The sequence below is a fragment of the Echinops telfairi genome, unplaced genomic scaffold, assembly GCF_000313985.2.
Source record: "Echinops telfairi isolate 266 unplaced genomic scaffold, ASM31398v2 ScPeMD7_1713;HRSCAF=2227, whole genome shotgun sequence".
Classification (NCBI taxonomy): domain Eukaryota; kingdom Metazoa; phylum Chordata; class Mammalia; order Afrosoricida; family Tenrecidae; genus Echinops; species Echinops telfairi.
This window is the reverse complement of record NW_022105611.1, coordinates 15262604-15275780: the sequence shown is the minus strand read 5'-3', so window position 1 is coordinate 15275780 and position 13177 is coordinate 15262604. Positions and strand designations below refer to the sequence as shown.

At 49.7% G+C, this 13177-nt stretch overlaps 1 protein-coding gene across 1 annotated transcript in view; it reads right to left on the bottom strand.

Annotated features, from left to right (window-relative positions):
* LOC101654740 (teneurin-4) overlaps positions 1 to 13177 on the bottom strand; it is a 278141-nt gene that overhangs the window by 130800 nt on the left and 134164 nt on the right. The window contains exons 10-11 of the mRNA XM_045293084.1: positions 12530 to 12715; positions 4474 to 4500 (exon numbers count right to left, since the gene is read on the bottom strand). Coding sequence (XP_045149019.1) covers positions 4474 to 4500; positions 12530 to 12715 — 213 coding nt within the window. The remainder of the gene's footprint in view (positions 1 to 4473; positions 4501 to 12529; positions 12716 to 13177) is intronic.

Here is a 13177-nt window from a genome sequence, read left to right as displayed (position 1 = left end):
TGAGCAGCCACCATGGCTGGCCACTGCGGTGGGCCAAATTAAGTAAATTTTAAAAACAAATCCAGATCCCAATTTTCTAGGGCAGTTCTACTTCTACTTCTTCATAAAATCCCTATCCCCAAACATCCCACCATCTCCTTTTATATACTTCCCATGCAAAGACTGGGAAACTCCCTAGCTCTAAGTTCCTGTTTTCTCTGACTTATGAAATGGATAGGGTACTTAATTCAAAGAACTGTTGAGAGGATTAAATAATTTGTCAATTATATAGCAGAGTATGGCAGAAAGAGGCGTTTGATAAATGGCAGCTATTATTCAGGTGAATAGATTTGCTTTAAATGTGTCTAACTTCACCAAGAAACTCACACACCGAGGGAGCACCTTTTGCTCCATCAAACTGTGCGAGTGTGTGGGTCCTAAACTCAAGCCTTGCCAAGCGGAGCTAGAGACAAGCCCATGGCGGCAAGTGGTGGCGTCAACACGCGCTGTGATGGGAGGCTGTGTTGTCATGGGTTCCGGGCACCACTTAATGCTTCCATAGTCCTTTGCTGTTCCTCTTGATAGCAATCACCACATGTATACTTAAGCGATTCATTTGCAGCTAGTTTGATGTCTTGGTCCCCACTTGGAATGTAAACTCCACAAAGACCATTTGAGGCCCCATCCAGTGTCTGTCACACACTAGCACTCTCTATGCACTGAAATTAACATCTGGACAAGAAAGGAGGCCTGGGTTCCGATGCTTTCTACTTTAAATTGGAAGACCTTAGAAAGATTGCCTTCCCTCTCATTCGGTCTCCATTTTGTCATCTCTAAAATGGGGGTTTGGACGAGATCTATTAGGTCCTTCGAGCACAACTGATGCAGTGGAGAAGGTTGAAACGTCTTCTGGCTAGGTCGTTTGGGTTTTCATTTCAATACGCTTCGGCCGGCACTTACTGTATGCCTGGGGATCTTGTGCTCATTCTGAGGCATGTAGATAGGAGCACATCCCGCGCCTTCAAGAGTTTTATGTCCTACTTATTTATACCTTACTTCGCTTCAGGAAAGATTTAAGATAGAGCTTATCATCTCAGCAGTAAGACTTTTCCAAGTATGCTCTGTGGAGTATTAGCTCTGTACATTCCTCAATAGCAAGATCCTGAGGCCAAGTTTGGAAGACATTGCCCACTGTAATCTTAGCCTAGAACGTCCTGACTCTTAATATATCAAGGGCTCTGAGAAGTCCTGCCATAAAGACCTTGGCTCAAGTACCAGGCCATCTTACAAAGTGACCTCAGAACTTTTACTCACCCTGAGACGGTTCTTACACGATTCCAAGCCCACAGGGAACCCCTGATCCTCTGAGCTCTGCTGCTCTCAAACTGCCCCAGGCCAGGTAGTCTCAGCGCAGGTAAGGCTAGACGAGCAATCTTGGGACTATGAGGGGGCTTCAAAAAGTGTGTGGAAAATTTCCATTATCTTTAAATTCATTTTTCCACCTGTAGACTCTTTGAAGCCCCCTTGTCCACTGTCGGCTGGTAGTTTCTTTAAACGTCCTGCGTGACACCCGGAGGATCGCCACGGTCCCGTTGGTTTCGGAAGGACTTTGAGTGGCAGGGGTGAAAGAGCTTGCTCTGATCCAGCAGTTTGCGTCTGGGCTGCCCCGACTTGCTTTAGGCAACACGAGAAAGCCTCCTCCAGAAGGACTTGCTGACTTCTAAAGCCATCTGTCCGTCCTTACCCACTGCCGGGACTCGTTTATTCTAGAGACCCTGCAACTCATCAGGAAGTCAGAAGGCGCGAGTGACATTCACAATCCCCCCCAGAAGGACGCGTGCCAAGCATTTGCTGGAGCCAAAATAATGAGATGTTAAGGTTTAGAGATGGGCTCAGCTTTTCAAAAGAAATGATGGCCTTTAGATGGCAAGGGACCACTCTATCTTCAACCTTCTGCTGAAGCCTCAGAGGTCCCCTGGAAGCTAGCATCAGGTGTGAATGGAGGATTCTCAGGACCCAAGGTATGCACTTTTCAGGCAAGTGGCAAAGGGCTGTCCCTTACAAAATGCCCCACTGATGCTTGCTTCCCCTTCCTCTTCCCTGCAGTCACTTCCCAAGATAAGACGACCATCATCTCGTACTGGGATGACAGCACTAGCCTAACTGGCCACCCTGCCTCTAAATCTTACTCCTCAGTCCTTCACCCACGATGCAGCCAAATCGATCCTTCTAGACCACAGTTGTGATCAAGTCATTACCTTGCCCTTAAAATCTTTCAGGGGGTTGCTAGGACCCTTAGTTTACGTCCAAAATCCTGGTCCCCCTGCTTCACTTTGGTAGTTTACCTTGCTAAGTAGCCAGCCTCTGTTGGAATCGTTTGCTCTAGAGCACTGGCACCCCCAGAGCAGGGCCCACTTCTGTGTGTGGGATCCATATTGCTTGTCGCTGAGGAAGTTCACTGCATATGCTTAGTGAATGTTTGTTATGTGGTCTCCACCAATGTCACTGGAAAGCCAAGGAAGCAAGCTGACTTGTCCCGGCACATCACGTTCTGTAACAAGTCCAGAACTTACACAGCACAGTCCCAGGTTGGCCAATAACCATTTGACAGCGAAAGCCAGCTATGATTCATAGGGCCAATCTAATTAAGAGTCTGGTGATGATCTTTTCTGGACTGGAGATCAGATCTGGTAGTTTGAGAGAGAATAAGGGCCACTTTGGAAGAGCCGTGGATTGGAGAAAAGGAATAAAGGGGCATTTGGGGGGTGGTGGTGGCTTAAGACATAGAAGGTAGGATGTTTGAAACATGGAGTGGACTTTAGTGTCCAAAACCTAGCCTCTGCCACTTAGTCAAAAGTGTGACCTAGGATGATTCAACACTTTCAACTGCTTTTCCCATAAAATAAATATACACATATTTCCTTTGTTTAAAAAAATTTCCCAGGACTCACAGTGTGAAAGCTTCATGAGGTAAGAAAAAAAATCCTATGAAATAGAATATTGTGAACTGGAGTCCATCCTGAAGATCCCACTGATGGTGATGATGCATGAATGCCTCTTTTAGAGAGGCTCAGTGGTACTGATTCTTTTGTGTGCTGCAAAAGTTTATTTCCACTTAGAAACAGCACATGAAACACGAGGACGCTCACTGCTCAGAACCAGGCACCGGTCCTCCCAGCCCCGAGCAACACCTTACTGCCGGTGGCAAGGACGGCCCAGCTGAAAAGCAGTTAGCCAGGCTTATGCTGCGCCAAAGCCTTGCCAGTAAGGTTTTTTCCCTTCTTCTTTAAATACATTTTTTGGTGAAAGTATATGTATCCATAGGTGTTTTAAAACAGCAGCTACTGTCTCCTATTAAAAGCCAATTTATGAAAAGCATTATCTTTTATCATTTCGTAAACTGGCTAGTGAAGTCTTTCTCCAAATTGGGGGTGAGGAAGATGAGGATGGTCAGTGGGCTGGTGATGATGGCAGACAGCAGGGCTAACATGTGAGCATCGGTCCTGCCCGTAGGCTGAGCACTGTGCCTCCATGACTTCTTCCATGCTCACACTAGCCCTGTAAAGTAAGGGTCTTTTATCATCCTCCTGGTCGAGAGAAGCTGAAGTTTGCCAAGGTCACCTGGATGGGGAAGTGCCGGACGGAGTGAAGCACAAGCCATCTGGTTTGTGCCACAGGGCACGTCCATATGGAGACCCAAGACCTAGGTTCACCAGGCACAGTGCTGGGATGAAGAGGAGGTGACGGACACGGCATCGTCATTCTCCTTGGGGAGTGGAGAGTCTTTAAGAAGCACACTTATCTGATCTTTCTGAGCAGCGTTCTTCAAGCAAAGAGCTCTATTTAAAAAACTAGGTACCACCTAATTAAATTAATGTAAATGTTTAAAATGGAAGGAATTACTTTGCCTAGAGGGAATATTCTTCTAAGATAAGACTTACCAAAGCCAGGTGTTCTCTGAAAGGGGTGAAAAAAGCTGACCACACATTTTCTAAAGTCTGTTTTTCCCCCTCATTTCCACAACCAGGCACAATAGCTAGTGGTTAAGTATTCATGGATGGTTATTGAATGAGGGAACATAAGACCAGGATGTATCATTAAGATTTCTTATTTTGCATCTGTTTCTCAGGCCACCTGCCCTGGCTGCCAGCACCTTAATTCTGATGGACCAGGGGCTTATAGGTGACATGGTGGGGTCACAGGGGTGAGGGGTATATGTATGTGACACGAGGGAAAGACAATGGCACAATGGCAATGTCACAAACAGATCTTAGCACCTAAGTGGGGCAGGCGGGTGACACTCCAGGAATATCAACCACCTTGTGACCAAAAGCCCTAGGCTGTGACAAAGCTGGGGAGGTGGCAGGGTCTAGGCACCATGCTTATGGGGTGTATACACATTATTACAGACACATCTCTCCTTACACACACACACACACACACACACACACACACACACACACACACCAGGCAATAGAGGAAGGAAGACCATACCTTTAACTACCCTATCCAGATAGTGAGCTTGGGAGAGAAAAGACAGGACATGTAAGGTAGGATCGAGCAAGTGCAATACTACCTGCTACATAACCATGCCAGGTGCTAAGGAGACAGAGGGGGATTCACCCCACACTTGGGACCACCAGACACAGGACAACACCGAAGAGGAGGTGAAGGGAGAGCAAGCACATTCTTCATGAAGGGCCGAGGGACCCTTTGGCTCAGTCAGTGGCCAAGGGATTTGGAAACACGATCACAGACACAAGACGACACACGGAGAAGGGACATGGGAAGAGGGGGGAGATGAGAAGCTGCAGAAGTGGCCCTACTCCCTCTCCATCAGACTGGGCTCAGCTTTATGAAAACTTGAACCTGCCCTTCTGTGCTCCTCACTGTAGAGCAAGCAGCTGTACCCAGAACAAGTCCTGCCTTGGCCAGAGGTGTTCTCGGGCAGCTGGAATCTAGGAGCCTCACAAATGTGCATCGTCTCTCAGCGGGTTCCACTAGATGCAGATGTGGGATCTACCAGCGTCTTTGGTCAACTATCCTGCTAGGTCTCATCTGTTGGCCTTTCCTGACTTTTCTATGACCACGTGTGCTCTCGGAATGCTTGGCGTTCAAGCAGAGGCCTGCTTGTGCTGGGCATTTTACGCAGAATGAAAGGTGCAGGTCAGGGGATGTCCCTGTAAAACCCAAGAGAAAGAAAAGATCTGACTGGTTCTCAGCGCTCACTAATGTAAAAGGTGGGAGGAGGTAGGTGTTGTTTCCCAATACAGGGGCTTGTCTCCAAGCACCGAATCACTCGTCCATGATTTGGAAGGATGTCTGTCTAACGCTCTTCCGAAATAAACCCACTGTGCATACCTGTGCTGGGCCCGGCGCAGCATGAGTTCTGTGCTAGCACACTGTCAGCAGTTCAAAGCTGCCAGTTGCCCCTCAGGAGAGACATGGTTTTCTACTCCCGGCCACCCCCAGAAGTTCTCCTCTGCCCCACAGGGTTTCTCTCCATCGGAATTGATTCACCAGCTGCTCTGAGGGTGAAAGGAGACGGTCCACTCCTGTGAAGATTGATAACCACAGAAACCCAATAGGGGGGCACTACTGTCCGTAGAGGTGAGCGCCTGGCTGTGTGTTGACAGCAGGGTAGACCTGTTGGTCATTCTCAGCTTAATGTGCAGTATCTTTCACCTTCCCTACCGAGACTGCTGACAAAACCGACTGAGAAGCTTTTCCGCTTGTGCCCCCTCCGTACAGTTCTCTGTGGTGCACGCTTCCGTAAAGGGCGGACGGATTGCAATCTCCGGAAGGGGCTGATGCCTTCTGGCAGGCCAGACTCATTCTCAGCTTAATGTCACACAAGGATCAGAAGTCCATAAAATAAGACTGGGCTGGAATTGTGTGGCCTTCTGTGGAAGCCCTGGGGCTCTATTACCTGTAAGAACATTCTTACTCTCTTCAGGAAAAACAACGAGGACACAAGCTTTACTTTTTGAATCTTCAGACAGACACTGTTGTTGTTCATCAGTAGCTATTGGCCTCAAAAGACCGGCGGACGAAAGGCCACGTCTCAGCTGGATGCCCATGTGGTCTCTGTTGCGAGCTGAGCTATGCTCCTGGAAACTTGAGAGGAGGGGACTCTAAGTGGGGCTGCCTCCTGCCCTTCGTCTTGAGCCTACACCAGGGAGTCTATCAGGGTGCAGGACGGAGGAAAGGAGACAGGCAGGAGCGTGGCTTAGGAAGCAGGAGCGAATCAACGAAGCTGGCAATGCCAAACTATGGACACCAGGGGCAGCCCAGGGAAATCGCTGGCCAAGGGGCAGACTGTCTTGACTCTCAGCTCATCTGGATTTTAAGGCTCAGCCCAACCTCTTTATCTCATTTTGCAAGGCAGTCTGAAGTCTCTTTAGGCATCGCCTCCTGGGACACGTCATCTCACAGGAGCAGATGGGCTCTTCCTGGCAAAGCAGAACACTTTTAGCTTTCAGATCTGCAGGGCGGTTTTTTTTGTTTTTTGAGAAACATAATCACAAATTCTTGTAATGACTCCAAACTCAGCTACAAAGGAGACACGTGAGTCTAGTTCTCTCTCACAGGGCTGGCAAAGATGACAGGGCTGGATGAGGCACCATCGTTGGGATCCAAATGGCCGCACCGTTAAGCAACAGGCACTATGAGAGAATTTGCGGGCAGGAAAAACTTCTTTGATTGTCTTCAAACTTATGAGCAGTCTCAGGGCTCCGGTAATAAGTCAGGATTACATCAATTCTATTGGATAATCTCTCCAAGCCTGGGGGCAGATTTTGGAAACCGCTCTCTCTTACACTGCTATTTCATGTTCAAGAATTAGACAATAGCAAAAATCAGTTAAAAGCAAGCATAATTTAAATACCTTTAAAAATTACTGTGTACTAAGTTTTCAGATGGGAGGCATGAATGGCATGATGGGAGAGCCTGAGGGATTCTTGGATTGCAGTCAACGTGGTGGAATTTCAGGAGATGGGAGCAACCATTTAAAACTTCCAATCTTGACACCACAAATCAGAAGGGATTCTGCTCCTGCACATCAACCTGAAGCCGCACTGAATCCCCGTGTAGGAACAGCCAGCCAACACCGAGTCCCAGTTTTCTCGGGCTGGAAGAGGACATCCTGGTCTGGTCTCCGGCGACTGGAAATGGAAGTGACAACTGGACCTTTAAAATCCAAGGCATATGCAGAAAGCCATAATGTCACTGCTTTTGTTTGGGGAGAAGTCCTGACATAGATGCTTTTGAATGTGGTCACTTAAAAATTCATCACGGCCTCCTAGTGCCAATTTTTGGAAAAGATGATTTCAAGTCTGTACGTTTACATGATGGAAGGGGGCTCAGGGCTTCATGAAATCCCCGTATCATCAGGATTTTATCGTGAAGAGGATGGCGGTGGACAGTTTATCCTTTTGACAATTCATGAATATTTTTTTCTGTTCCTACTGTATTATTGTCACTGTGTGAGAAGCTAGAGATCATAGTGTTGTTTTTAATGCAGACTCTGCACCTTTGGCCTAAGGTCTTAGATCTCTGGGGCATTTCTATACCCCCATCATTTAAAAAACAAATCCTTCCCCTGGCTTGTATGGACCACTGAAGTTTCCCAAAGCGAGGGGAATCCCAAGAAGCGTCAGAAGGTCCTCATCAGAAGTGAGGCGGAGCACAGTGCGTGGCTCTTTCTGCTCAGCCTCCAGCAACCTCCCACCCATGCTCCCAAGCAGTCCTCGCTCACAGAGACCCTACAGGGCAGGGTAGCACTGCCCACAGGGTTTCCACAGCTGCATCTTTACCGACGCAGATGCTGCATCTCTCTCCCAGAGGGCTGACCTCCTGGTGAGTCGCCAAGTGCTTTCATGGCTGTGCCACCAGGTTTCTTCAGGAGCCTCAGCTTGACTCATAGTCGAATCATCAGCACATGAGGCCAGAGCACACAAGAATTGTGCTTGTGGCAGTTCTAATCAGCCGCACTTCTTTCCGATGGAAGGACCAATCACCCAGTCGATGTTTCTGCTGAGATCCCAGACACAGTTCTGCTCATGTCTCTTTGGAAGGGAGCGCAGTGCCCAACCACTCTCCTCCAGCTGCCTACCACCTGTGGGCTGACATCCCCCAGAATGATCTGCACAACAAACTGCTGCTCAGGTAACTGGAGCAGATCCCTGTACATTTCCCCTTCCTCCTTGTCAACAGCTGTCTGGTCAGGTCGCAGGTCTGTGATGAGGGACGGCGTTGGCACAGGGGCTCTGACACCTCATGAATGATTTGTGAGCTCTCCGGTAGAACTGTCTGATGGCTAGAAGGAAACCCACGTGTGGAGGCTCAAGAGTGGACAGAATACTCCAGAAGACTTTGTGGCCGCTCGCGGATGTTCTCGTCACCGTGAGGTCTGCTTTGCTCACTTGGTAACTGCATCATCAGAGGGTGAGTTTGATCTTCTTGCCTAGAGGACGCTTCTGCTTAAGAACTGGGATTTCCCGGATTGAGCAGTTCTCCTGAGGGCTGGTAATTAAGGCGGTCTCTCTGGAGCCTTGAACAATCACAGCTTTGGGGTCAAGGTTGGAATGCTACAAAACTAATCAGAAGCTGGTATTCCCCACACATGGTTTGAGACGTTATTAAAAGGGGCACTGAAGAGACTAAAATGTTAGTTGTGTTTTCAAAGAAGTAGGAAAGACTTAGACACCTTCTCACATTCAACTGTGTGCGTGTGTGTGTGTGTATGTGTGTGTGTAAGTTTTCCTGAAAGACATCTGAGGTCAAGTCTCAGACTTCAGGGACCTACAAAATTCCTGTAAAAGACAATGAAAAATATTGTCTTGCATTACTCTTGAGTTGCCTGAAATGCAGACAGATCAACTCATCTTATCTTTGTGACCAAAACAACAACAGAAAAGCAAATAAACAAAACCCTGGGTTTTCTCTGTACACATGACAAGTATTAGTGTTGCACTGAGGGCTAAATAAAACAAAAACCGGCCTCCGGGACAATTTTAGAAGCAGGCAACTCAATGTCAGACTGTAGCTGGGAGGGAAGGGCCAGTGCTCTGTCACCGCAGGAGGGAGGAACTGAAGCCCCAAGCAACCATATGGTTGACTCGGAGTGCTTTCCCCAAAGTTCTTGCAAAAAGATAAATTCTAACTCAAGAAGTTAGACTCAATGTGAAATATTCTTGTTCTGATTTAAAAAAAAAAGTCATTGAAGAGGGTCTCACTGTCAAATTCCTTTAGACTTTGATCCTGAAAGCCAACTCCTCTGAGAAAAAGCAAGTCACTTCCATCAAAGAGCCCTGGCTGTTTAGTGCATTACAGATTAGGCTGACCACTGCAAGGTCAGCAGTTCGTAGCCACCAACTGCTCCACAGGAGAAAGAGGAGGCTGGCTGCTCCTTGCAAGAATTACAGCCTCAGAAATCCAAAGGGCAGTTCTACCCTGTCTTAACAGGGTCCCTATGCTGTGAGTCAGATTCAATTTCATGGCCGTGAGTTCGGACTTTGGTTTTGTCCCAGGAAAGAAACGGTGGACTGATGGACCTGAAAGAAGGCTGCTAATTCCCACTATGATGATCCGCTCTGGGAAATGTCACTGGAGTAAAAACAAGAACGTTTACACCGAGGCCTTGGCCATAAGGAACCCAGACTTGTCTGATTTCCAGGAAGGCAACCAGGCTGCTCTTACTGTCTGTGCAGGGCTGCACCAGTAGCACGTCCATAAGCAGGCCCTGTGCGCTCCGCTTCCACTGCACGGAGGGCTCAGGATCAGCCTCTCTGACACGGACACTCGGCACACCACACGCAGCAGATCTGCACCCTAAGGACCTGCTGTCGAACCATACCATCTGACTGCAAGACAACATTTAACATTGGCTTGGCGTTCTAACTTTTCACATCAGCAAGTTGGGGGGTCGGTTTGTTTCCTAGATGACCCTTACAGTGAGTCTAGTTGCCCAGAAATAGAGGAAAGTTCTTGCTACCATCCACAATGAAGAGAAGGCCCTTCTCCCTGCCATGGCTAACTCAAGGAGAAAGGGCAGGCGCCCCCCACTGTACCCTCATTTGCCTCTGATCCAGTTATTAGAGTGTTCCTTCTGCAATAGGCTGCTGGGCGTCTCAGTGGGGATATGCAGCTGGCCACGGCACGATGGGGACCCAGAGAGAGCAAGTTGCCATGCAGGGGAAAGAGACAAGGACAAAGGAAATACTCACCACATAATGAAAGGTAACAGAACGCCAGGCCAAAGTCCTTTCATCTGAGCCACCATGCCTAGCCCGTTAGCTTAGGACTTCATCAAAGTTCTAGGAGATTTTTCTGGTCTTTATGAGTTGGGGTGAGTTTACCTTACTGGCAAGGAGAAAGCGCATCAGCAATTCCAAGGAGGGATTTGTTCTGAATGCATGACAACAGGGAGCGCAGGGGAGGGAGCAAGCAGACTTGACTTGCTGGCATACAATAAAAGGGATATACTTAAAGCCCAGTGGAAGAGCACCCCCTAAACACTAGAGGCAGCACAGCCGCCGGGAGACTGTCATGAATCCCTTGTGACTCGGCTCAGGAGAACTCCCTCCAGGCCTGGCCATGGGACGCCCATGAGATGCTTTCATCTTACCAAAGTCTAACCCATGGGAACTTCGTGGAACTTGGGAAGGTGAGCCAAGGACTCTGATTGGGTGACAGAAGGCAGAGTGGATGATGCTCTCTGGCCTTTGCTGAGGGGCTGGGCCGGGTCTAGGAGCATGTGCCTCTGGTGGGACCATAGAAGGCCGGCCTGTCCCCAGGCATGTGGAAAACTGACAGTGAGGGGGCAGCAGAGTTGAGAATGACGCCCACATGCACCACCAGTGCAGAGCGAAGACCCGGCGCGGCATTCTGCCGTGGACAGGCAGCAGCAGGGAGGGCGGGAATCAGCTTGGGAGTGGCTTAGTTCAGAGGGCAGCCTGCAGGACACCAGAGGAGGACCTTTGGGGGCAGCCACAATAGTTAAGACGTGGCCTCTGGGGAGGAGGTGGATCACACGCCTCAGAGAAAAGCGGGGCTGTGTGGAGGAGCTCCCTGAACTGAAGCCCCCCCAGTCCAGGTTCAAATGCCTGTTACACCACTTCCAAGTGGGTCTGATACACCCTTTCACAAAGTGCTTGCTCGGACTAGGAAGCCCTGCAGCCAGAGGTGTCGCACAGCCATTTATGAGCCTGGTGAGGTGCAGGGCCAGGGACCGAAGATAGAATTCAGTATCAGGCTACAAGACAAAGGGAGCAGCGTCTACAAAGCGAAACGAAACCAAACTTCTTTGTCACTGAAAAAGCTGGTGGCAGGGGGCTGCTCTCCCTTTCTCTATCAGACCCAAGGGGTTACTTTTCAGATGGGAGAGGCACCGAGAATCCTGCCTGCTAAAGCCATTTGCTTACCATTGAAGCACAGGGCGTTCCTTATGAAAGAAGAAGGAAAAGGGGCAGAAGTTACACACACACACACACACACACACACACACCCCAGCTGGTGAGTGTTCATTCCAAGATAATAAACCAAGCAAAACGCCTGGCTGTGTTTAAAATCAACAAAACCAGCAGGAAAGGCAGAAAGGAGGGGACAAGCGATCTGCCTGCTCTGAAAGCCACTAGCAGCGCCACTTTAGCAGGGGCCAGTGCTGTGGAGGATCTCCCGAAAGGGGGATGGGGACAAAGGCAGGCAGGGCTGAGGCTGAGGCCTGGAGAAGGGGAGCCCAGGCCTAATGGGATGCAGATGTGGCCCCTGGGTCGGTGGGAAGCCTTTCCTGGAATTCCAGGCCTCCTTGGGAGTTCCGATCTTGGAGGGTAGGGTGAGCAGAGTTCTCACAAGCTCAGCCAGAGCTAACCCTACCAAGCAATGATAACAGAGTATTAGCACCAATGGCTCCATTTAGCGAGCACTCTCCTATGGACTAAGTTCTTTACAAGTCGTCTTCTCTCCAGATTCTAGCTGCAGAAGGGAGTCTTGGTGGTAGTGTACCCTAAGCAGAGGACAACTAACTGGGAGGTTGGTGGTTCAAACCCATCGGCCACCCTGAGGGAGAAAGATGAGGCTGTGTGCGTCCAAAAAGATGGGACAGCCTTGGAAACCCTCCATAGGGTTGCTGCTATAAGTTGCAATCCACTTGATGGCAGTAGGTTTGGTTCGGTAGATGAGGAACCAGCTAGAGAGGTGATGGATCTGGCCCACGACTTCTAAGTGATGGCATCATCTGTCTCAATACTGGTTGGCAGCTCCTTAAAACTAATCTACGCTGCTTTCAGGCTCTTTCCTGGGCTGGGTAAGGAACGAGGCAGGCTAACCAGCTCCCGGGGACCTGAGAAATGCAGACCCGGAAGGAGAAGGTTGAAAATACCCACTGTCGGTTTAAATCCAAATGCTATCTAGCGAAAGCCAGTCGTAATGTTGCCAGATGAAAGGACTTTTGGCCCAGTTTCAGCATGCAGTGGGGGTCCAGGTGTGGCCCGGAAGACACAAGAGGCGCCATGCAGAGCCGAGGGGGTGGGCTGGGCCTCGGCTGCCCTACCTATGGTGCAGTGCTCGCCGTTCCAGCCAGGGCTGCACTCGCACTTGCCGTCCCGGCAGGTCCCGTGCTCCGCACAGCGCGGGTGGCAGGCACGCTGGTCGCAGGCCGCTCCCATCCAGCCCTCCTCGCAGCGGCAGGTGCCCCCCACACAGGTGCCGTGGCCTCCACAGTCAGCAGCACAGATCTCTGCAGGGGAGAGGAGGACGAAAAGGGAGGGGAGGGGAGGGTTGAGAGAGAGGAAAAATGAAAACCACACACACACACCGAGAAAGTCCTTGTTTGGAACGAGGGTCACGCTTGGTTACCTACCTAGGCTTCTGGGGGCACTTGGGATTCTGAGGCTCAGAAGACTTATTGTCTGTGCTCTTAGACAATGGTCCTCGGACAAGAACGACTCTAGGGGCCCAGTCTGCTCCGAGCCTGTGTCCCCATCAAAACCGGGTGGACAGACGGGCTGTCTGCTCTGTTTGCCTTTTCCCTTTGCCAGCCCGTCCCCGCGTTTGTGTTTGCCACTTCCAAAGGGGACTGGCCTTCCGAACAGATGTGAGGGAAAGTCAAATTTAATTAAAAAACCAGTGACGTGTGAATACAATGCGAGGATGAGTCTTGACGGTCAAGTGCCGTGAGTCTCGGAGCGTGTGCGGGGGT